Source organism: Bos taurus, chromosome 15, assembly GCF_002263795.3.
Source record: "Bos taurus isolate L1 Dominette 01449 registration number 42190680 breed Hereford chromosome 15, ARS-UCD2.0, whole genome shotgun sequence".
NCBI lineage: Eukaryota > Metazoa > Chordata > Mammalia > Artiodactyla > Bovidae > Bos > Bos taurus.
The window spans coordinates 77,949,824-77,975,319 of NC_037342.1; the positions used below are offsets into that span (position 1 = coordinate 77,949,824).

The 25,496-nt window shown below is 42.5% G+C and overlaps 4 protein-coding genes across 4 annotated transcripts in view; all 4 read left to right on the forward strand.

Moving 5' to 3' along the window:
• The first annotated feature begins 1,005 nt into the window (after window positions 1-1,005).
• Window positions 1,006-1,935, forward strand: OR4X5 (olfactory receptor family 4 subfamily X member 5). The gene is given in 1 exon segment (NM_001075450.1): window positions 1,006-1,935. A coding segment is annotated over 1 exon segment (930 nt).
• Window positions 1,936-9,240: 7,305 nt separating this feature from the next.
• Window positions 9,241-25,496, forward strand: part of OR4C45 (olfactory receptor family 4 subfamily C member 45) — a 98,745-nt gene continuing 82,489 nt past the window's right edge. Inside the window, exon 1 of the mRNA XM_059874535.1 lies at window positions 9,241-9,318. The gene's annotated coding sequence lies outside the window, so the exon portion shown is untranslated. The remainder of the gene's footprint in view (window positions 9,319-25,496) is intronic.
• The window catches only part of OR4X17 (olfactory receptor family 4 subfamily X member 17), a 48,083-nt gene continuing 31,827 nt past the window's right edge, over window positions 9,241-25,496 (forward strand). The window contains exon 1 of the mRNA XM_059874648.1: window positions 9,241-9,318. Within this exon, the coding sequence (XP_059730631.1) occupies window positions 9,288-9,318 (31 nt within the window). The 5' untranslated portion in view covers window positions 9,241-9,287. The remainder of the gene's footprint in view (window positions 9,319-25,496) is intronic.
• OR4S1 (olfactory receptor family 4 subfamily S member 1) lies at window positions 21,404-23,793 on the forward strand. Its single transcript, XM_024975920.2, has one exon. The coding sequence runs from the start codon at window positions 21,908-21,910 to the stop codon at window positions 22,994-22,996; it is 1,089 nt and encodes a 362-aa protein (XP_024831688.1). The 5' UTR covers window positions 21,404-21,907; the 3' UTR covers window positions 22,997-23,793.

Here is a 25,496-nt window from a genome sequence, read left to right on the forward strand (position 1 = left end):
ACAGCACCATGGAAAAGGTACTTTTACTTCTGTTTTTCAGATGAAATTTATAGACATGAAAGAAAACCATAGACTTTTTTAATATCATAGAGCTACTAAATAGCTGTGCTGGAATTAAAAACTCATCTCCTGACCCAAACCCTGTGTTTCTGTCACTGGGTCAACACACAGACGCTGACCTGGACTGCGGGCTGGTTGTGAAGTGTGTGAATATGGTCTTAGGATGCCTTTAGGTTTGCTGGCCGAGCTTGTTTACCTTGAGGGAACGACGGCTTCAGAAATGTGATTATGGATTTTCTGTGTCTGATCACCCTTTGTCAGTTTGCAGAGCTCTCTAAAGACTTACTCACGTTTCCTCTGCTCCATAGACACCTCCAAGGACAGCAGATGAGGCAGGGTGACTGTCTCTTCCCTTTCAGCCTCTCTCCTATGCGTTTTAGGGAGGCAGCCTGCAATTCAATAACTGCAGGGTAATTGAGGTTGAGAACGTCTAGTAGCCACTGCAAAAGTTGCTTCCATGTTACCATGAATGGCAAGACTGACTGAAACGCTTATTATGGATCCAAACATAAGGTGCACACTTCAGGAGCAGAATATGTAGTAGCAGCAGCTACATTTTGAGAGATGCAGACATCAGTTTAAAGACGAGCTGTGTGTCATTGAATTAAGGACTGAATTTCTCTGAGCTTCATTTGTTTTGTGTGAAATATTCTCTTATTTCCTCGTGGAGATTCATTAGTTAATGAAGTGACTGAATCAGAGAAAACACTTCAAAGAAGATTATTACAAGCTCAGCTCCTGCTTTGGGAATAATATCAAGATTTTATGACCATTGTCTTGTCCATTTGTCTCAAGGAGAGCATGTTTTGGAGAAGCTCAAGACAGAGGGGATCAAGAAGGATCATAAGGACAGTTTTCCTCAAGGTCTGAAAAGGATGCTTCTAATTATTGAAAAGACATCTTTGCTTTCTGTGATTTCAGGTGTCAGCTCCTGAGCTTTAGAACATGGCTGCTACAAGCAATGTGACTGAAATCATTTTCTTGGGATTCTCCCAGAACCAGGGTGCCCAGAAGGTCATTTCTGTGCTGTTTCTCCTCTTGTACGTGGCCATCCTGCTGGGTAATGGCCTCATTGTGGTGACCATCATGGCCGGCAAAGGGCTCACCTCCCCCATGTATCTATTCCTCAGCTACTTGTCCTTTGCGGAGATCTGCTACTGTTCTGTCACAGCCCCCAAACTCATCCTGGACTCTTTTATGGAGAGGAAAGTCATTTCCCTCAAGGGCTGCATCACACAGATATTTTTCCTCCATTTCTTTGGTGGCACCGAGATCTTTCTCCTGACGCTGATGGCCTACGACCGCTACGTGGCCATCTGCAAGCCCCTGCACTACACGGTCGTCATGAACCAAAGGGCGTGTGGCCTCCTGGTGGGGGCAGCATGGGGTGGGGGCTTACTGCATTCAGTTGGGCAAACCGTCCTCATCTTCCAGCTGCCCTTATGTGGCCCCAAGGTCCTTGACCACTACTTCTGTGATGTCCACCCGGTGCTGAAGCTGGCCTGCTCAGACACCTTCCTCATCAGCGTGCTGATCATCACCAATGGTGGCTCCATCTCAGTGGTCAGCTTCACGGGGCTGCTTGCTTCCTACGTGGTCATCCTGCGCTCCCTGAGGACCCAGACCTCAGAAGGCCGGCGCAAGGCCCTCTCCACCTGCGCCTCCCACCTTGCAGTCGTGGCCCTGTTCTTCGTCCCCTGTTCCTTTGTCTACATGAGGCCCTGTGTCACCCTCCCTGCAGACAAAATAGTCGCTGTGTTTTACACGGTGGTCACACCTCTCTTAAACCCCGTCATTTACTCCTTCAGGAATGCTGAAGTGCAAAACGCCCTAAGGAGACTGATGGGGAGGAAAGGGAGTTGGGAAGAGAAATAAATGATTCCATCAGGGAAAAATGGGGAGCAAGGCATAGGAAATTGGGGTACCGAGATTTCACTGTCTACATTTAACTGACCTGGAGGTCTTGGCCCAGCCACCATCTTTTTTTTTTTTTTTTAACATATAATTTCTTCCTTTCTTGTTCCTTCCTTCCTTTCTTTCCTATTCTTCAAATTCTTCTCCTATTTAGGTTATTACAGAATATGGAACTAAATTCCTGTGCTGTACAGTAGGTCCTTGTTGGTTATCTATTTTAAATATAGCAGTGTTTATATGTCCATCCCAAACTCCCAGTCTATCCCTTCCCAACCCACTCTTCCCCACTGGTAACCATAAATTCATTCTCTAAGTCTGTGAGTCTGTCTTTTAATCAAGTTTATTTGTATCATTAAAAAAAAAATATTCTGCATGTAAGTGATATCATTCAGAGAAGGCACTGGCAACCCACTCCAGTACTCTTGCCTGGGAAATCCTATGGACGGAGGAACCTGGTAGGCTGCAGTCCATGGGGTCACGAAGAGTTGGACGTGACTGAGCGAGTTCACTTTCACTTTTCACTTTCATGCACTGGAGAAGGAAATGGCAACCCACTTCAGTATTCTTGCCTGGAGAATCCCAGGGACGGGAGCCTGGTGGGCTGCCATCTATGGGGTCGCACAGAATCGGACACGACTGATGTGACTTAGCAGTAGCAGCAAGTGATATCATATGATATTTGTGTTTTTCTGTCTGACTTACTTCACTTATTATGATACTCCCCGGGTCCATCCATGCTGTGGCAGATGGCATTATTTCACTCTTTTTAACGACAGAGTAATATTCCATGTGTATATGTACCACATTTTCTGACCCATTCACCTGTTGATAGACATTTAGCTTACTTTCATGTCTTATCTATTGTAAACAGTGATGCTCTGAACATTCGGGTGCATGAATAGTTTTGAGCCAAATTTTTCTCTGGATATATGCCCACCTTTCAGTTTCTTCATCTTAATGGGACTGGACAGGATTGAAGGGGTCACTAGGACGAAGTCTAGGAGGGGTCTTCTGGTGCTGCACTTCCACACTCGACAGTGCTCTTGAGGCAGATTGGCTGATATGGGGAGAATGAACTCTCTAGAAAACCAGGGGTGCTCTGGGAATAATGAAGAGGTAGGTGGAAAAGCAGAAGGAGCTGCTTCAGGGAGGTGAAAGTTTAGGAGAGAAATAGTGGCCCTTCCAGTGCTTAGAAACTTTATTGTTCTGACAAACCAAAGATTTGCCCAGTGGGTTCTAGGCAGGCCAAGTTGAGCCTGGAGGTTTTAGTCCTCAGAATAGAAGGTGGTTTAGCTTTCGACAGAGATTCATATAAGCTCATGCTACTAAATGGAACCACAAGGAGATTTTAAGAGGTCTGAAAGCACTAGGTGATGATATCTACTTAGGCACAGATATTTCCCATGTACCATTACCATGCTGATGTCTAAAATTCTCTTCTGTTCACCTCTGTCTGTCCTTTTCTCTCCCTCCTTATGCCTTCATTGTTTGACCCATTAGTTTTCTCTCTCTTCAGCCTCTTGGCTTCTCATGTTTCTCAGCCCTTTGAAAAAAGCACCCCAACAACCTGCTCTCTTGTGCAACCCTGTCGCTCTCCATCCATGAGCACCCCTGCTGCCTCACTCTGGAGCTGCCTGTTGACTACGGTATGAAGTCAACTGCCCCTGGGGCCTCACTGCTTGTCAATCATATTTTTTGAGTCCTAATATCTATAACTACCTCCCACATTAGAAGAACATACCCCTCAAACTCTAACCCTGGCACTGACCCTCACTCACAGCAGATGATTTCTTTTCAGAAATCACCTGGAAGCACTTCTCTGATTTCAGCGTTTCTCTCAAGACTCTTCCACGACTCCCCATTGCCTCTGAATCAACCACAAACTCCTATTTGACATGTAATACCCTTAAGGTATGGCCTACTCTTAATGTTCTATTTTTTTTTTTAAGCTGCATTCTGGTAAAGCTCACTGGCTTCTGAAGATCCCTAGTGCCTTTCCTTTAAAATATTTTCCCATCTCTACCTTTCAGCACCTTACCTACTTTACAATGCCCCTCAGAAATGCTGCCACCTTTAGGGAGCTTCCAAAATTATCCAAATTGAATATGCCTTTTTCCTTCTTTGAACTCCCATAATGCTCAGCTGGAATCTTTTAAGAACTTTAATAACTATTTTTCAGTGTTCATTTCCCCCATTAGAATATAACTCCTTTGAGAATATGGCCTGAATCCTATTTATTTGTATCTTGCTCTAAGTGACATAGTGTAAAACTCAGTAAATATTTTGTTGATTAAGTTTCTAGAATTCCATAGTGCTTCAGGTTGTACGTGAACAATGGTTGTTATATCTGTATTATTTTGGTTCATCTCAATTATCTAAATAATACACCATCATCACTTGTGGTGGTAAGACAAATAGTTACACCTTGTATTATTTCTGAAGATAATGTTATATACAAAGAATAAATATGTATATGTGTGTGTATTTTACAATTATCCAAGTGATTTCATATATTTTATCTCATTTTATCCTATTATTAATAAGAAAACACTTTGGTGAGATGAATATGTATCCTTTTGTTTTACAGGTGAAGACACTGAACCTTTGGGAGATCAGTGTCTTGATTAAGGTCACAGAGTTAGTAACCTACAAAGCTGGGTTCAAACTCAGGTTTGCCTGATTTCTAAGCCCTTGTTCTCTCTGTACATGCCTCTGCTTCTCTTTAAGGATCACCAAAACATAAATACATCTAAGTTTCTGAATTCTGATCTGAGAGACCTGATAATTTCTTTACTGTAAGGTATTTCTTTCCAGACACTTCAGGGTAAAAATAAATGTTTTTAAAAAATTGCTGCATGACTCCCTGCATGTTTCTGGGTCCACAGAAAACCTGAGCTGCAGATCTGGAAGTATAGGGCATGAAAACAGAAAGATAAGATATTTCTGTCAGCTCAAGCTCCTCTTCTTACGGAGGCAAAACCTAGGCATTGAGCCGCGAGAGTTACCTAACACATGGAAACAAAACTCAATGTGTTGGCCAAGAAGAGAGTTTTATTCTAGTGACATAATACTGAAAATGGCACAAATCTTGAGAATATCACACAGATCAGACAATAGAAAGTACGAATCAAATGACCACTATGAACTGAGCATCCACCAATAAATTTCTTAAATTAGATTTCAGGGGACAAAGCTCACTTTGCATTTGAGGAAACTTCAGGTCAAAGACTTTTCCAAAACCCTTGATGTTTTTTCTCTACCAGTTGTGTGTGGACTATGATTTAGAATCCAGAGTTCTTCAGGTACGTCCGGGGCTGGTTGGGGAGCAGAGCAGGAGAGGATAGGATGCAATCTAACAGGCATGTGAGGACTTTCAATCAGAGCAGTGAATTATCTCTTAAAATCATTTTATGTAAGATTTATGTTGATAAAAGTCAAATATTTTTATAAACATATATCTTGTTGATTCATGTTGATAAAAATATTCAACTCCTTAAAAAAGTTTAAAGTCACCATAATATAATATGTTCACACTTCTTTGTTGATTGGTTATGGCCAGGTTCTGTGGCTTGGTTATGGAGTGGCAGGCTTTAGGAAATTTCCTACATGCTGAGCAGGGAAAGCATCTAAAGTTCAAGTCTAGACAGTCAGGGCAAGACCTTCCTCAATGAAAGTGAAGGCATGCCTCGGAACATGTAGCACGTCCAATCAGGGTGAACGCTTCTGAACATGCAGTTGTTGACTCAGCCTGCTCAGCCCTCTTGGGATGATATCACTATTGTCTCTTTCTATTATAATTGCAGACTGTATCATGAGACTCATAGCATTCAGAGTCTTTTTCAAAATTTAAAAAAATGTGAGACTTGTATGGAACTAGAAGTATTGTACTTTATGTGTGTGGTTAATGTCAAGGGAATTGGGTGAAACATTGTTGCTGTTCAGTTGCTAAGTTGCATTCTGACTCTTGGTGATCCCACGGACTACAGCATGCCAGGCTTCCCTGTTCTTCATTATCTCCAGGAGTTTGCCAAAATTCATGCCCATCGAGTCAGTGATGCTGTCTAACCATCTCAACCTCTGTCGCTTCCTTCTCCTTTTGCCTTCACTCTTTCCCAGCATCAGGGTCTTTTCCAATGAGTTCGCTCTTCACATCAAGTGGCCAAAGGATTGGAGCTTCTGCTTCAGCAGCAGTCCTTCCAATGAATGGGTTGATTTCCTTAAAGATTGACTGGTTTGACCTCCTTGCAGTCCAAGGAACTCTCAAGAGGCTTCTCCAGCACTACAGTTCGATATCAATTCTTCAGTGCTCAGACTTCTTTGTGATCCAACTTTTGCATCCATACATGACTACTGGAAAAACCATAACTTTGACTACATGGACCTTTGTCAGCAAAGTGATGTCTTTGCTTTTTAATACACTGTCTAGGTTCATCATCGGAGAAGGCAATGGCACCCCACTCCAGTACTTTTGCCTGGAAAATCCCATGGATGGAGGAGCCTGGTAGGCTGCAATCCATGGGGTCGCTAAGAGTCGGACATGACTGAGCAACTTCGTTTTCACTTTTCACTTTCATGCATTGGAGAAGGAGATGGCAATCCACTCCAGTGTTCTTGCCTGGAGAATCCCAGGGACGGGGGAGCCTGGTGGCTGCCATCTATGGGGTTGCACAGAGTCGGACACGACTGAAGTGACTTAGCATAGGTTTATCATATTCTTTGTAAATTACATTGAGAGTTCTAGGTGTTTGGGCTTTTATCAGTTGATAAACCATCTTCAGAGACATCTCCCTGGTTCTCTCACTTCTTAGCCTTGGTTGACATCCACATTTAGTCACATTTCTGGGAAGCAGAGACATAAAACTGAGATGTGGCTTCTTTAGGAAAAGTCTGAAAAGCCAGATGTTGCAACAGAGTTAACCACATTGTATATGTTCTGAAAATGGTGATTTTCTTGTATGTGAAAACCTACCCTGGGGAATCATAAACAGTGTTAGAGCTGACAGAGTCATAGTCACGTATGACATAGCTGTGGTCATATGCAGGACATCACATAATGTAGGCATTGGGGGAGGTGTTATTATCCCCAATGTACATGGATCTGGCTAATACTCAGATAATTTTGGTTAAAACTGCAGAGTAGATAGGTAGGGATTGGGTTTCACACCTATTTAATTTGGGAAAGCTCTTTGACATAAAGCCTGGGTGCTTTTTCGAAAGGCTGCTTCTGTGCTGGACTCAGGTGGATGAGTTTGCCCACAAGCCTTTAAAGAGCCATTTCTTAGTTTGCTATAGCCCTTTGAATCTTGTGGACATGAGCCCTGTTGGTTTTAAAAGCCGGATGTGTTGGGGGCTTATCTCTTGGGTATAGGTCTTAAAAGTTGGGATGCTTGAAGTGGGATACAAAGCCTTCACTCCTCAAGGAGAAGTTCTGGCTTGTGAGTTCCCTCCTGATTGGGGGTGTGTTCTGGGGTTGGGGTTCATGTAGAGGTTGTGTCTGAGCCTTGGAGGTATTAATATCTCCTACTATCATTGTGAATTTTATATTGATTTCTTTAAATCTGAGATAGAAAAAAAAATTCAGATGGGAAAATGGCATTCAGGAGATGTTAAGTCACTTGTTAAAAGTTATGTATCTACCAGGGGGCAAAGTTAACCTTTAAACAAGGCAAATTGACCCTTTAGCCCTTGCTTTTAGGCAACATAGTATACTGTCTGTTGTCTGTCTTACCCTATTCACAGGGTGGAAATACTTTTCCACATGTTTTGTTAACATAAGGTGGTAGTCAAGTTGCTAGGTTAGTTCCAACTTGTCCCTGCTGCTTAAGAAAAACAAGACAAAACCAGACAAGTTCATACTTAATACTAGCTTTTCCCCTAAATTGATAACACAATACTGCACTCTATATGTAGTAGGTGTTGTTGTCCAGTTGCTCAGTAGTGTCTGATTCTTTGAGACACCATAGACTGCAGCACGCCAGGCTTCCCTGTTCTTTACTATCTCCTGGAGCTTGCTCAGACTCATGTCCATTGAGTTGGTGATGCCATCCAACCATCTTGTCCTCTGTCATCCCCTTCTAGTCTTGCCTTCAATCTTTCCCAGCATCAGGTTCTTTTCTAATGAGTCAGCTCTTCACATCAGGTGGCCAAAGTTTTGGAGCGTCAGCTTTAGCATCAGTCCTTCCAATGAATATTCAGGATTGATTTTCTTTAGGATTGACTTGTTTGATCTCCTTGCTGTCCAAGGGACTCTAAAGAGTCTTCTCCAATACCACAGTTCAAAAGCATCAATTCTTTGGCGTTCAGCCTTCTTTATGTCCCAACTCTTGTATCCATACATGACTACTGGAAAAACCATAACTTTAACTATATGGACCTTTGTTGGCAAAGTAATGTCTCTGGGCCTGTACTTGACCCCACATGTTTTTAACATTTGTTTCATGGTGTTATTTTCAGGCAAAAAAGTCCCCATTATCTAAAACCCTACACATCAGATTTTCTGTTATTTCTCAAGAATTTTGGCACATCTGAATGTTTTCATCTACTCTGCACAGGACAGAATCCCACAATGCAGAAAACACTGTAGATTTTGGAAGCACTTCCAGTGAAGCCACAGTGGGTGGTAAAATATTTTCTTACATGGACTTTCCCCCCAATTAAATAATATCTGTAGAAAATGAAGAGAGAAGGGAAACCCAGCAGCAAACCTGAGGATAGTTCCGGAGCCTTCCTGTTATGCAGACAGCAGGGGCCCAGGTGCAAAAGGAGCGGGAAAGTCAGGGATTTTGGATGCAAGAGCCAAAGTGCAGCTCTTAGTGTTTGCAGCTCCGGTCACTACATATGTAACCTGAGTAGCCCCTGCCCCGTCTGGCTAAGGCAGAGGGATGATGGCAGTGCGAGGAGGCGCTGCACTTTGTAAGTAGAAGGTGCAACAGAAAGTGTTCTCTCAATGCTAATTTTAGGCCGACTGCTTCCTTAACACAGGCAGAATCACCTGGGCGGCCTTTTGAGGAAAGGGTCGAGGGTTTGTATGCTCAGACCACCCTAGATGACTGTCCTCCCGTACGTCCCCTGCTGGACCAGTGCCTGCTTCATCTGCACCCTACTCACAGAACTGACCTTCCTACAAACTCGCCCCAGGCCCAGCTGATGATTGTTTCCAATAGCTCATCAAAAGGGCGGTAAGGGGCGTGCCCCTCTGCTGGTTTCCCGGGTAACTGATGAGCCGACCTTGCGTCATTTCCTCCTGTAACTGATTACCTAGCCTCCAGAGCGAAGCCTGCCGCCATGTCCTGTTGTGTCTGCTGCACATAGTAATGAGTTGCTCCAGGACCTTGCTTCAGACATGTAAGTTCTCCTTACCTGTTAAACCACTGTTTCTGTTGCTGACTTTGGACTTTTTCTTCAGTCTTTATGCTGGTCAAGTAAAGGCCTGGCAGGCCTGCAGGATAGAGGTCTTGTAGACCTCTGGGGTAGAGGCCTGGTGGGCCTGTGGGGTAGAGACCTTGTGGGCCTGTGCCGTAGAGGCGTGGTGGGCCCTTGGGGTAGAGACCTTGTGGGCCTGTGGGGTAGAGGCCTGGTGGGCCTGTTGGGTAGAGACCTTGAGGGCCTGTGCCGTAGAGGCGTGGTGGGCCCTTGGGGTAGAGACCTTGTGGGCCTGTGGGGTAGAGGCCTGGTGGGCCTGTGGGGCAAAACCTCTTAGGCCTGTGGTGTGCAGCCCAACAGGGCCAGAGACACAGTGCTGTGAAATATGCTCCTCCCTTTATGTCAATTACAAGAAACTGCAGTTATGCCATTTGCCTGTTGCCGTGCCCTGATTCAGTTGACCAATCCTTGGGCTTCTTAGAGTTAAGGCCTTAGACTGATCTGTTAGCCTGGTTCAATACCTTAATAATGATATGGCCCCTGCAGGTCCACGTTAATGCTCCTTAATCCTTGTGGTTTGCACTGTGTACGTGCATGCTAAGTCACTTCAGTGGTGTCCGACTCTTTGCAACCCTATAGACTGTAGCCCACCAGGCTCCTCTGTCCATGGGATTCTCCAGGTGAGAGTGCTGGAGTGGGTTGCTATGTTCTACTCCTGGGGATATTCCCAACCCAGCTAAGTTTACACTAGGAGCCAATATTTTTCCATGATCTAAGACAACCTCATGTCAGCTGCAAGAATGAAAACCAGGAAAGGTCCTAAAACATAGCCTCCAGGTGGAGAGCACTCACTGACTTCTGGTCACTAATAGGAATTATTACAGTGGCTTTCGCCATATAGAAATATTGCTCTGAACTCAAGGTCATTTGGCAAGTCCACAAGAACCACAGAATGTAAGAGCCATGCTCAGGCCCTTTATGACAGACGAGGAAGACCACAGAGGGGCAGTGACTTGCCCAAGGTCACAAAACATAAATGGTGGCAAAGCTGCTCCAAGAGCCCTTACGTTGCACAGCTGATGTTGAGCTGCAGACCTTGACTGTGTGATTCTAGAACTTGTGTTTCTAACTAGTGTGCTTTGGTCCCTACAATGTATTAAAGAGCAAGGTCTCTGCAAGATCATATTTCCTAGACAACTTAGGTTCAATTTTTTAAACACCAAAGCATCTAATTGTAGCCTAACATCTATTATGTACTTCATATCCAATATAAAGGTCACCAATCAGAACCCTCTGGGCTATTGAAGTATTGCAGGGACAAAGTTCCCCTTCACTGGATAACTTCAGACTTCCTTGATTTTTGAATGTAACAATTTTATTATTGCTATCATTATTACCTTTTAAAATTGCAAAGTAATACATGCTCATTGCATTAAGTTTAAAAAGATACAGAAAATAATGTATTCAAATGAAGTCCTCATGGTCATATGGGAGGGATTGTTGATGAAGGAATTCTGATAGGCTGTTCTGGATGACCTCTAGGGTTTATTCTAGTTCAGTGTTTCCATGTTGATTCAGTTCCCCGAAACACCTAGCATCTCATCATCAGAGCTGTCTGGTCTTGGCTGTTTCCTCCATCCAGTTACATTATTACTTTCCCTATAAGCTACCATGGACTACCTACAAGCTTTCTCTACAAGCTTCAAGTCCTCCATGACCTGATTGTCTAACTAAATTTCCCAGTGTTGTCTTATTTAGGCCTCAGACACAGTTGTTTTAGGAAAGCATCTTTTGTTCTGAACCATATAGACAATGTTTACTTGGTCTTCTTTACTCAGTGTTATCTGGAGACCACTGGCATCAGATTAATCTGAGATCTGAGATGCACTTGTTAAAAATGGAGATTAAAGGAATTTCACACAAGAGCTATTAAATAAGAAAGTCTAAGACTGAAATCAGAAATCAACATTTTTCTTCAACCAAAACATGCTTTGTTTTGTGTTAGCAAATTGTCAAACATATTCAAAAGTAGAGATAATACTATAATAAGCCATATGTAGTCATTACTCAGTTTCAACAATTATTAACCCATGGTCAGTCTTGTTTCATCTGTAAGTTGAAGTAAATTCCAGACACGATATCATTTGAATGTTTGCAGATCTGTCTATACAACATAACCATAATACAATTATCATATCTAAAAGTTAAATAATAATCATTAATGTCATTACATTTCTAGGGCAGATTTTCCTTGTCTTAAATATTTCTTAGTTATGTAGTGTCTCACTGCAGATGGTAATTGCAGCCATGAAATTAAAAGGCACTTACTCCTTGGAAGGAAAGTTATGACCAACCTAGATAGCATATTCAAAAGTAGAGACATTACTTTGCCAACAAAGGTCCGTCTAGTCAAGGCTATGGTTTTTCCAGTGGTCATGTATGGATGTGAGAGTTGGACTATAAAGAAAGCTGAGCACCGAAGAATTGATTCTTTTGAACTATGGTGTTGGAGAAGACTCTTGAGAGTCCCTTGCACTGCAAGGAGATCCAATTAGTCCATTCTAAAGGAGATCGGTCCTGGGTGTTCGTTGGAAGGACTGATGCTGAAGTTGAAACTCCAATACTTTGGCCACCTGATGCGAAGACTTGACTTATTGGAAAAGACTCTGATGCTGGGAGGGATTGGGGGCAGGAGGAGAAGGGGACGACAGAGGATGAGATGGCTGGATGGCATCACCAACTCGATGGACGTGAGTCTGAGTGAACTCCAGGAGTTGGTGATGGACAGGGAGACCTGGTGTGCTGCAATTCATGGGGTCACAAAGAGTTGGACACGACTGAGCGCCTGAACTGAACTAGATGCTGAATCATATCATTGTTTATATTTCTTTATTTTCTGTGATATATGGGATGTTGGGAGCAAATTCAGTAGCCACTTCTGGCAACTTTACAAAACCTCATCTATGCATTTTGTCTATGTACTTCCCCCTGACTTCATCTTCATTTTACAGGCTTCCCTGTCCTTCACCATCTCCCAGAGTTTGCTCAAACTCATGTCCATTGAGTTGGTGATGTCATCCAACCATCTCATCCTCAATTGTCCCCTTCTCGTCCTGCCTTCAAACTTTCCCAGCATCAGGGTCTTTTCTAGTGAGTCAGCTCTTTCCATCAGGTGGAGTTTCAGTTTCAGCATCATTGCTTCCAATGAATATTCAAGACTGATTTCTTTAGGATTGACTGCTTTGGTCTCCTTGCATTCCAAGGGACTCTCAATAGTCTTCTCCAGAAACACAGGTCAAAATCATCAATTCTTTGGCACTCAGCCTCCTTTGTAGTCCAACTCTCGCATCCGCACATGACTACTGGAAAAAACATAGCTTTGACTAGGTGGACCTTTATTGGCAAAGTAGTGTCTCTGCTTTTTAAATACATTGTCTAGGTTTGTCATAGCTTTTCTTTCAAGGAGCAAACATCTTTTAATTTCATGGCAGCAGTCACCATCTGCAGTGATTTTGGAGCCCCCCAAAATAAAGTCTGTCACTATTTCCATTGTTTCCCCATCTATTTGCTATGAAGTGATGGGACTGGATGCCATGATTTCAGTTTTTTGAATGTTGAATTTTAAGCCAACTTTTTCACTATCCTCTTTCACCTTCCTCAGGAGGCTCTTTAGTTCCTCTTCACTTTCTGCCATAAGGGTGGTGTCATCTGCATATCTGAGGTTATTGATATTTCTCCTGGCAATCTTGATTCCAGCTCGTGCTTTATCCAGCCCTGCATTTCACATGATATACTCTGCATATAAGTTAAATAAGCTAGGTGACAATATACAGCCTTGATGTACTCCTTTTCCAACTTGGAACCAGTTCATCCATGTCTGGTTCTAACTGTTGCATACATACAAGTTTCTCAGGAGGCAGGTAATGGTCTGATATTCCCATCTCTCACAGTTTTCCACAGTTCATTGTGATCCACACAGTCAAAGGCTTTAGAGCATAGTCAGTGAAGCAGACATAGATGTTTTTCTGAAGTTCTGTTGGTTTTTTTCTATGAACCAACGGATGTTGGCAATTTGATGTTTGGTTCCTTTGCATTTTCTAAATCCAACTTGGACATCATGAAGTTCTCGGTTCATGTACTGTTGAAGCCTAGCTTGGGGAATTTTGAGCATTACTTTGCTAGTATGTAAAATGAATGCAGTTGTGTTTTAGTGAGGGAATCACACCATCATGGCTATCTGGGTCTTTAATATCTTTTTTATATAGTTCTTCTGTGTATTCTTGCCACTTCTTAAAATCTTCTGCTTCGGTTAGATCCCTACCATTTCTGTCCTTTATTGTGCTCATCTTTGCATGAAAATTTCCCTTGGTATCTCTAAACTTTTTTGAAGAGATCTCTAGTCTTTCCCATTCTATTGCTCTTCTATATTTCATTGCATTGGCCACTTAGGAAGACTTTCTTATCTCTCCTTGCTATTCTTTGGAACTCTGCATTCAGGTGGATATATTTTTTCTTTTCTCCTTTGCCTTTCGCGTCTCTTCTTTTCGCAGCTATTTGTAAGGCCTCCTCAGACAACCATTTTGCCTTCTTGCATTTCTTTTTCTTGGGATGGTTTTGATCACTGCCTCCTGTATAGTGTTACAAACCTTCTTCCATAGTTCTTCAGGTACTCTATCAGGTCTAATACCTTGAATCTATTTGTCACTTCCACTCTTTAATCATAAGAGATTTGATTTGGTCATACCTGAATGGTCTAGTGGTTTCCATACTTTCTTCAATTTAAGTCTGAATTTTGCAATAAAGAGTTCATGATCTGAGCCACAGTCAGCTCCTGGTCTTGTTTTTGCTGACTGTTTGGAGCTTCTCCATCTTTGGCTAAAGAATATCTTTATCTTCAGCTAAAGAATCTGATTTCGGTATTGACGATCCGGTGATGTCCATGTCTCTTGTGTTGTTGGTAGAGGTGTTTGCTATGACCAGTGCATTCTCTTGGCAAAATTCTGATAACACAGTTTTGTGTCATCAGAAAAAATTGATAACAGGGAACTGTTCCCTGTATGTAGTAGTGACTTAATAAATATAGTTGAGTGAATGAGTTTGGGATGATTTGGTACGGAAATTCAAAGTTGGGATAAAAAAGTGGTTTCTGTGGACAGAGGAGCCTGGTGGGCTGCAGTCCATTGGGTCGCAAAGAGTTGGACACAGCAAAGCACGGCGTGGTGGTTTGTCTGAGCCACTAAGTTAATGCGACAAGAGAGCTGTGCCTGTCTCTGTGGCCCCCTCCTCTAATTGGATTGTAATGCCTTTGGGGTCTCATTAGCAAACCTCAAGGTGCTCTTGCCAACCATGAATGTGTGTTGCTGACACTTCAGAAGCAGAGGTGTCCAAGCTCTACAATGGCTTTGCCTGTGGAAATTCTGTGTAAGATTCCCTGAACACTTTGTGCTTAAAAGTTTCCTGAGACCTTTCACTTCTCCAGCCAGAGTCCTTTATTCTCACTGCTCAGCTAGGAGGGTGGAGCTCACTAAGGTCAGTTCTCATGTAGTCATGGTTTTCTGGGGGACTCTCTAGCTAGAATAAACCTGAACCAACCAGGGACTCTTACAGAAAACAGATGTTTTCACTTGGTCTGTGCTTTCTCTGTTTTGTTCTCAGTACAAAGATAGAAGTCCTGCTGCACAGTATCTTAGTGTTTCTCAGGTCCTTGCCTTTAAATGCATAAAGTGTCAAATTGATTTATTTTCATATTCCCACGGCATCACTAGAATCCTTCCGCTTCAGCCATTTTCTTTTTTTGCTATACAGTAAACATACACACACACACACACACACACACACACATATATATATACACACACACATACATGTCATAGAGGGGGTTCCCTGGTGGCTCAGTGGTAAAGAACCTGCTTGCTAATGCAAATGCGGGTTTGATTTCTGGGTCAGAAAGATCTCCTAGAGAAAGTAATAGCAACCATGGAGAAGGCAATGGCACCCCACTCCAGTACTCTTGCCTGGAAAATCCATGGACGGAGGAGCCTGGTAGGCTGCAGTCCATGGGATCGCTAAGAGTCGGACACAACTGAGCGACTTCACTTTCACTTTTTACTTTCATGCACTGGAGAAGGAAATGGCAACCCATTCCAGTGTTCTTGCCTGGAGAATCCCAGGGACGGGGAAGCCTGGTGGGCTGCCGACTATGGAGTCGCACAGAGTCGGACACGACTGAAGTGACTTAGCAGCAGCAGCAGCCAGTATTCTTGCCTGGGAAATCCCATGGACAGAAGGAACCTGGTGGGCTACAGTCCATGGAGTTGCAAGAGTTGGACACACCTTAGTGACTAAACAACAGCAATATATCATAGAATTATTTATTTGAGAAAATTTCCTTTTTTAGATCACCTTATTTTAAACAAAGTTAAATGTATCTAGATGAAAAATAGAAATTCACTCTACTGTAAAGATTTAGAGATTTAAAAAGAAGCATTCCAGAATTTGTAACATATTTGTGGAATTCATCTGAGTAATTTAAAGAAATAAAGGAATTGAATTTTTCAAGCTTCCTCCCCATGCACCGTTACCGTATTGATGTAATTGTTCTCCTTTTGTCTTGATTTTTTTTTCCTGAAGACATGGCATTTTTGTGGTTACAAAGCAGGGATGCCCCGAAAGCGTCTTTTCCAGGGTCCGATGTAGCCTGTGCTCACCTCTCATCGCTGAGCTTCTGTCTGCTGCCTTCAGCTGTCATCTCCCTCCTTTTTGGATGATCAGATGCTCCTACTTTCCTAGTCAGGAGTGTTGTGCAGCAACTGAGAGCATGACTTTGGAGCTGTGTACCTTGGGTTGCATTTCTGGCTCTGACTTTTACTGGTCTGAGAAGTTGGCCAAGTCACTCATTTGCTCTAATCCTTATTTCCCTCATCTGAAAAAGAGAAACAAGCATCATAGCTTCCTCCAAGTATCGTTGAGTGGATTTACTGAGATGATGCATTTTAAGTGCTCCCTGTAGGGCTTGGCATACAGCATTGCTTAATAAATGCAAGCAAATGTCTTCGTGCCTGGGTGACCATTCCCTCTACTTGTGGAGATGTTCAGACTCAGAGAGTGTTTTCACAGATATTTTATTATTTAGAGGCTTGCCATATGAATGCCCCGTCCTTGGCTGGGGGTTGCTGAAGGCAGAATGGAAGGATCAGAGTACGCAGAGAAGGCTGAGTTCCCAGCTTTTCCCATGGGCTGTCCTGGTGTGTGGTCCCTGACACCAGTCAACTTCCTGGAAATTCGAGCAGATTCCAGAGTGTATTTCACTGAGGCACAGTCTTAGCACCCTTTCCCCAAAGCCCAGCTGGCAAGGTAGTCGTTCATGTCAGTGACTCCTTAGATACCTAAGTCTGAAAGCCTCTTAAAAGACTTACTGACATTTTAATCTTTTAAGGTAAAAATGTTTCTAAATTGCATTACAAATTTCCTTTCTCTTTCAAGAGAGAGAATATATCTGAAAACTCGTGTGAGCTCAATCAAATTCAATGTAAGGCATGGGAAATATGAAATGTATACCCCAAACCCCCACTAACGCCTAAGCAAGGGAGTGAAAGACGTGAGTAATCATACAAAGGTATTTACTTGCTTTCTAGTTATTTTAAAATTCACCACGATATTGATGATGTTTATCAGTGAAATTAACCTGAAGGCTGTGTATTTCTACTTTCCCAGCTTAAAATCATAGTACTTTGTCTTACTATCATTTTGAATAGATGGGGAAATAGGGCACCAGGCAGAGAGAGAAAGAGAGTTGTTTGAGGTGACTGCAAACAACAAAGCTGGGACTAATACTGAGGTCTTTTGACTTCCAGGTCAATGCCCTTTTCAGGGTTTCAAGCTGCTGCTTTTGGGCAAAGTCAACTCTATGTTAATCACCTGAAAATTTTCAGTAGGTTTAGAGTAGCAAGTACTGTAGGGGAGAGAGTAGGAGGAAATGGTTGCAATAGGGGTGCGGGGACTGTTGTATTGACTGAAAAAAAAAAAAAAGGCTCAACCTAGAAGTTTAGAATTATGTTTTATTTGGTGGACAAAACTGAGGATTTAAGCTAGGGACACAGCCTCTCAGATAACTCTGAGGGACTGGTCTGAAGATGCAGGGACAGGAATCAAGATATATAGAAGTTTTTGCAACAAAGACCAGGCAGTTGGAACACCAAAGATTATTGTTAACTAAAGAAAACCAGATAGCTCCAGTTGACGAATTCAGCACTTTTCTAAGTGTGGGAGGATGCAGGAGTCTGGGCTCCCTGAAATTGCCCCTTTGAGATGCACTCAGCTCTCTGCTTTCCTCATCCCAGTCTCCTCAGGGAGTGCCCTTGAGGATGGCTGCAGCAGGTGGCTGCTAGATGTCAGGCGTCCTCTTTCCAACCTGAGTTCCCTCAGGGCTCACTGGAGGTGTGGCTGTAATGTGACGGCTTGATGGCTGCAGCATCCTTTGCTTGCGGATACAGCAGGCAACCGTTTTCATTCACAACTGCAATAGGGAGACCTCTCTGACAATAAGGTGTACAAGTGTCTTTCAGGTCAGCTTGTAACACCTGTCACGGTGTTTGCTATCAGTGACCTCGAGCAAGTCCCATAAACACTAAAGTTTTTGAGCTTCCTTTTCCTCACCTCCGAAGTGAGAATAGTAATAGTTGTCTTAAAGGTTTGTTATGAGTGTGAACTCGCATAATGCGTGAATGAAGGTCATGAGCCGTGCCTGACCCGCGGCAGCTTTGCCAGGGTGACGGCAGCATGAACCGCAAGAGGTGAAAAGTTCTTTTTGCACTCCACGCAGTCTTGTTCAGGTCCTCACAGGCTGCAAGGTCCAAAGATGTGTTTACAGGTTAAGGGTGGTGTGAGGACTTTGGGGGGAACCAGAAAGAACCTTGGAGGAAACAAGGACAGAAATGAGTCCTTGGAGGAGAGGCTGAAGGTGTATGGAGATGTTTAGGTTGGGGAAAAGTGGTCTGTGTTGGGAGTTAATGAGCATTCTTATTTCATCAGTGTTTACTTCTGGGAACAGCAAATGATATTGTTTCAAACTGCGTGAGATTCTAGCTGGACCCTAAAAAATCGTCATGCCCTCTACCTCAGTCTTCCCATTCCAAGAAATTGATCCCAAGATATTTACAGAGGGAGGCCATACACTGGAGTATGAAATAGGGAGCAACTCAAAGCTCATAAATAAAAAAAAAATAGTCAAATAAATTAGGGTATGTGTTTTAAGATGCACCGTTAAAAACAATCTCTTGAAAACTATCGCCTTGGGGAAATGCTTAAAGAAAGTGTTAAGGGAAAATGCTGAATATAATACTATGTATACATCTCTTTCAAATTCATAAAAATGTTTTCATAACTGAAGGAAACAACCAAAAGAAGCTCTCTGTAATAATAATGACTTCTAACTTCTAATAGTATTTTCACTACTTTCCAAAGTATCTCTAGTGAATATGCTGAACTTGAGCAAATTAGCTAATCTCCCTGAGCCTAATTTTCCTTATCTGTAAAATGGGGATAAGGACAGTAAACATATACTCTGGATTAAATAACAAAGGCATGTATTATTTCATTATTTTATGATAAAAATCATAAAAGTAAAGTTCATATGATTAAGATGATGTTCTCTGGGAGCGTCTGGGTCAGAAGAGAGTCTCATGAGAGAAAGGGAAGTGAGAACAAATCTTGACTTGCATCACCCAAGCATGTTGTTCCCTCTTTGTCCTCAGAGGAATTGGCTTTAAGAGCAGGTGGATGACCGTCTTGCTCATTAGATATCCCAAGTTTAATGATTCTTCGTACTAGAAATTTAATAAAAATGTTTGGAAATTAAATGGCAAATCACCTTGGCTATAAATCCTAGGAGATGGCCCTTGCAAACCAATCTCCCACCTGAGAATGACGTGAAACCATTGAGGCCTAGTAATACTTGGTATTTACTGAGCACCTACTAAGGGCAAATAACTGGGCTAAATGCTCTTTTCTTTAAAAAATTATTTATTTATTTTTGGTTGCACTGGGTTTTGCTGCTGTGTACAGATTTTCTATGTTTGTAGCGAGCAGCAGCTATTTTTCATTATGGTGTGTGGGTTTCAAAAGTTGTGGTACACTGGCTTAGTCGCTCTGCAGCTTGTGCAGTCTTCCTGGACCAAGGATTGAACCCACGTCCCCTGCATTGGCAGGAGGATTCCTATCCACTGTGCCACCAGGGAAGTCCTAAATACTCTTCCCTTATCTTATAATGGCAGCCTAGGTGATATGTATTATTATCTGATATAGGAGGAAGCAGAGTTTCTAAGGGGTCAAGCAACTTGTCCAATGTCATCCAGAGAGGGACTGGAAGAACTGGAAATCAGTTTCACAGAATTTGTCTCTAGTGGCTGGCTTCTTGCTGACTGTGATACTGCCTCCCAAGCAGTTTTCATTTGATGGCCTGAACACCAGCTGTGCAATTCCAAGCATTTGATCTCACATCAGAATGTCTTTTTTTTCAGCATGACAAAATGCCAGATAGAAACAATGGGTGTATTTTACATTTATTACAAGACTAAATAAAATATGGCAGACATTTTTTTTCATGGAAATAATGGTTAGATTATTTATCTGCTATCAAAATCTGTTTTGGGGTGTGCACAATGATTGTATCATTATTTTTTTTATAGCATTCTCCTTCAGTGGCTGGCAGGAACTGGCTATTTCCAGTGCTATCTCTCCTCTCTGCCTTGTGGGTGAATTTAACCATCTGATCAAAGCATTTGCACAATTTGAGCAGGGAGTAGTTGAGCAGGGAGTAGAAGAATCTTGCTGTAAGATCCTGGATTTTAGGAAACTTCTGGATAAGGGAGATGCTAAATAAGTCTGGGTAATATCCCAGGGCATGACAATTTTTCCCTTGTTCTTGCCTCTGGCATTGTCATTGTTTATTGTTTTAATTTTCAGCTTAAAGCAGATTCAACCGCTTAAAGACAAGCAGTGTGTCTGGGACCTGGAATTGGAGGTAGGAAGGAGTGGAAGAGGCTCTGAGTGTGAATTCTTTGTGTCAGCCTCTGTGGGTCAATGTCCCAAGTGTTTCAAGTCGTCCTCTCTGTCTTCTGTGAACCTTTTCCAGGATCCTAAGTCGCCTGGGAATGTAGGGACTAGAGTTGATCACATACAGTGTGATCATCTTTCTAAAAACATACTTATTATATTTATTTATTTGACTGGCCCTTTCTTAGTTGTGGCACTCAGGATCTTTAGTTGTGGCACATGCGATCCAGTTCCCTGACCAGGGATTGAACCTGGGCCCCTGGCATTGGGAGTGTGGAGACTTAGCCACTGGACCACTAGGAAAGTCCCCAAATGTGATCATCTTTACTGTTCTGCTGGGCTTCACTGATGGCTCAGACGGTAAAGAATCTGCCTGCAATGTGGGAGACCCAGGTTCAATCCCTAAAAGTCCCCTGGAGAAGGGAATGGCTACCCACTCCAGTATTCTTGCCTGGAGAATCCCATTGACAGAGGAGCCTGGTGTGGCTGTAGTCCATGGGGTCGCAAACAGTCAGAGATGACTGAGCAACTATCACTTTACTGTTCTGCTATTCATAAATGTTATTTGCCATTTTTGTTTTTCAACAGCCATGATAACAAGACACTTGTGATAAAAGCACTACTCAGAACAGTCTTGTATGATTTCCCTTCCTTTTTCCCTACACTCTACCAACCTGCCCTTGACTATGAAATAATTACCATCCAGCACTCTCTGGTTGTTACTGAGGTACTTATGGTGGTTTTTCATACTTACTGATTGATGTACACAAAGCCCAGCTTTGTAATGTTAGCATCTCTCATCTTCCCCCTTAAAGTTTTTAAATTATATGCTATACACAGCCCTGTGGTTAAAAACATTTGGTATGGTCCTAGGCACTTAAGGATCAGTGACAATGTTTGTTGGCACTTAGAGGGCTCAACAATTTTTGTTGAATTTAATGCAATTTTTTATATCTTAATCATTTATAAATTTAGTATCTGAGACATTTGTTCATGCATTCATTAACTTATTATTTCATTTATTTCTTTTACATGCTTTCCTATTTTGCCAGGTCTGTCTCTGGTCTGTGTTCTGATACATGTATGTTCTAGGGTAGATCTGTGCATGAAATCTTACAGGTTCTAGATAACAAAATGTTTTCCACATACTGTATTTTAGCTATGGCATAGAAAGGAATTATGAATGTTAGTTTTAACACCCTTTGAAACAGGGTGTTAAAATCATTATCAGACTTGAATACAGTGTACTGACTCCTGGATTTGGGAAACTATCTGTAATTTTTTTTTTTTAATTTATTTTTAAAATTGGACTGTAATTGCTTTGCAAAGTTCTGCTGTACAACAACCATGATTCAGCTATGAGAATGCATATATCCCCTCTCTCTTGAGCATCTCTCCCATCCCCCCATCCCTCCCCTTCTAGATCATCACAGAACACTAAACTGAGCTCCCTGTGCTCTACAGCAGCCTCTCACTAGCTATCTATTTACACACGGCAGCCTATGTATATACGTCAATAATGCTCTCTCAGTTCATCCCGTCCTCCCTCCCCCACACTGTGTCCATAAGCCCCTTCTCCATGGGAAGCTTTCTTACATCCTGCAGTTTGTGTCCTTGCAGACCTAACCAGATTGTCAGTGCTCAGGAGAGACAATCCATGGGCGCCAAGAACAACCTGACTGAGTTCGTCTTGCTCGGCCTTTTCCGGAGCCAGGAGATGCAGCGTGCCTGCTTCCTGGTCTTCTCTCTCTTCCACGTGCTCACGGTCCTGGGGAACCTTCTGGTCATTGTCACCATCAACGCCAGCAAGACCCTGCACGCTCCCATGTACTTCTTCCTCTGCCACTTGTCCTTTGCCGACATGTGCTATCCATCCGCTTCCACACCCAAGATGATTGCTGACACTTTGGTGGAGCGCAAGACCATCTCCTTCAAGGGCTGCATGACCCAGCTCTTTTCTGCCCACTTTTTTGGTGGCACCGAGATCTTCCTCCTCACGGCCATGGCCTACGACCGCTATGTGGCCATCTGTCGGCCCCTGCACTATGAGACCATCATGGGCCGCCGGAAGTGCGGCCTGCTGGCGGGGGCCTCCTGGGTGGCTGGCTTCCTGCATTCCATCCTGCAGACGCTCCTCACAGTCCAGCTGCCCTTCTGTGGGCCCAACGAGATCGACAGCTTCTTCTGTGACGTCCATCCCCTGCTGAAGCTGGCCTGTGCGGACACCTACGTGGTGGGGCTCATCGTGGTGGCCAACAGCGGCATGATTTCTTTAGTGTCCTTCATCATCCTTATCATCTCCTATGTGGTCATCCTACTGAACCTGAGAAGCCGGTCTTCTGAGAGCCAGCGCAAGGCTCTGTCCACATGCGGCTCACATATCATCGCTGTGCTTCTGGTCCTGGTGCCCCCCATGTTCATGTACATTCGGCCCTCCACCACTCTGGCCGCTGACAAACTTGTCATCCTCTTTAACATCGTCATGCCACCTTTGCTGAACCCTCTGATCTACACGCTGAGGAACAGTGAGGTGAAAAATGCCATGAGGAAGATCTTCAGGGTCAAGGGGAGCTCGCGGAGAGAAGTGAAATTACAAGGCTTCTCATGAGCCTGGACTTGGGAGACTTCCCGTCTTTGTAGCATCTAAGACAGTTTTTTTATTTTTTTTATTTTTAAACTTTACAATATTGTATTGGTTTTGCACATACCGAAATGAATCTGCCACAGGTATACAAGTGTTCCCCATCCTGAACCCTCCTCCGTCCTCCCTCCCCATACCCTCCCTCTGGGTCATCCCAGCGCACCAGCCACAAGCATCCAGTATCGTGCATTGAACTTGGACTGGCGACTCGTTTCATACATGATATTATACGCTTCAATGCCCTTCTCCCAAATCTTTCCACCCTCTCCCTTTCCCACAGAGTCCATAAGACTATTCTATACATCAGTGTCTCTTTTGCTGTCTTGTACACAGGGTTATTGTTAGCATCTTTCTAAATGCCATATATGTGCGTTAGTATACTGTATTGGTGTTTTTCTTTCTGGCTTACTTCACTCTATATAATAGGCTCCAGTTTCATCCACCTCATTAGAACTGATTTCAAATGTATTCTTTTTAATGGCTGAGTAATACTCCATTGTGTATATGTACCATAGCTTTCTTATCCATTCATCTGCTGATGGACATCTAGGTTGCTTCCATGTCCTGGCTATTACAAACAGTGCTGCGATGAACACTGGGGTACACGTGTCTCTTTCCCTTCTGGTTTCCTCAGTGTGTATGCCCAGCAGTGGGATTGCTGGATCATAAGGCAGTTCTATTTCCAGTTTTTTAAGGAATCTCCATACTGTTCTCCATAGTGGCTGTACTAGTTTGCATTCCCACCAACAGTGTAAGAGGGTTCCCTTTTCTCCACACCCTCTACAGCATTTATTGCTTGTAGACTTTTGGATCGCAGCCATTCTGACTGGTGTGAAATGGTACCTCATAGTGGTTTTGATTTGCATTTCTCTGATAATGAGTGATGTTGAGCATCTTTTCATGTGTTTGTTAGCCATCTGTATGTCTTCTTTGGAGAAATGTCTAGTTCTTTGGCGCATTTTTTGATTGGATCATTTATTTTTCTGGAGTTGAGCTGTAGGGGTTGCTTGTATATTTTTGAGGTTAGTTGTTTGTCAGTTGCTTCATTTGCTATTATTTTCTCCCATTCTGAAGGCTGCCTTTTCACCTTGCTATTAGTTTCCTTTGTTGTGCCGAAGCTTTTAAGTTTAATTAGGTCCCATTTGTTTATTTTTGCTTTTATTTCCAATATTCTTGGAGGTGGGTCATAGAGAGTCCTGCTGTGATGTATGTCGGAGAGTGTTTTGCCTATGTTCTCCTCTAGGAGTTTTATAGTTTCTGGTCTTATGTTGAGATCTTGAATCCATTTTGAGTTTATTTTTGTGTATGGTGTTAGAAAGTGTTCTAGTTTCATTCTTTTACAAGTGGTTGACCAGATTTCCCAGCACCACTTGTTAAAGAGATTGTCTTTAATCCATTGTATATTCTTGCCTCCTTTGTCAAAGATAAGGTGTCCATATGTGCGTGGATTTATCTCTGGGCTTTCTATTTTGTTCCATTGATCTATATTTCTGTCTTTGTGCCAGTACCATACTCTCTTGATAACTGTGGCTTTGTAATAGAGCCTGAAGTCAGGTAGGTTGATTCCTCCAGTCCCATTCTTCTTTCTCAAGATCGCTTTGGCTATTCGAGGTTTTTTGTATTTCCATACAAATTGTGAAATTATTTGTTCTAGCTCTGTGAAGAATACCATTGGTAGCTTGATAGGGATTGCATTGAATCTATAAATTGCTTTGGGTAGTATACTCATTTTCACTATATTGATTCTGCCAATCCATGAACATGGTATATTTCTTCACCTATTAGTGTCCTCTTTGATTTCTTTCACCAGTGTTTTATAGTTTTCTATATATAGGTCTTTAGTTTCTCTAGGTAGATATATTCCTAAGTATTTTATTCTTTCCGTTGCAATGGTGAATGGAATTGTTTCCTTAATTTCTCTTTCTATTTTCTCATTATTAGTGTATAGGAATGCAAGGGATTTCTGTGTGTTGATTTTATATCCTGCAACTTTACTATAATCATTGATTAGTTCTAGTAATTTTCTGGTGGAGTCTTTAGGGTTTTATATGTCATCTGCAAACAGTGAGAGTTTTACTTCTTCTTTTCCAATTTGGATTCCTTTTATTTCTTTTTCTGCTCTGATTGCTGTGGCCAAAACTTCCAAAACTATGTTGAATAGTAATGGTGAAAGTGGGCACCCTTGTCTTGTTCCTGACTTTAGAGGAAATGCTTTCAATTTTTCACCATTAAGGATAATGTTTGCTGTGGGTTTGTCATATATAGCTTTTATTATGTTGAGATATGTTCCTTCTATTCTGCTTTCTGGAGAGTTTTTATCCTAAATGGATGTTGAATTTTGTCAAAGACTTTCTCTGCATCTATTGAGATAATCATATGGTTTTTATTTTTCAATTTGTTAATGTGGTGTATTACATTGATTGATTTGCGGATATTGAAGAATCCTTGCATCCCTGGGATAAAGCCC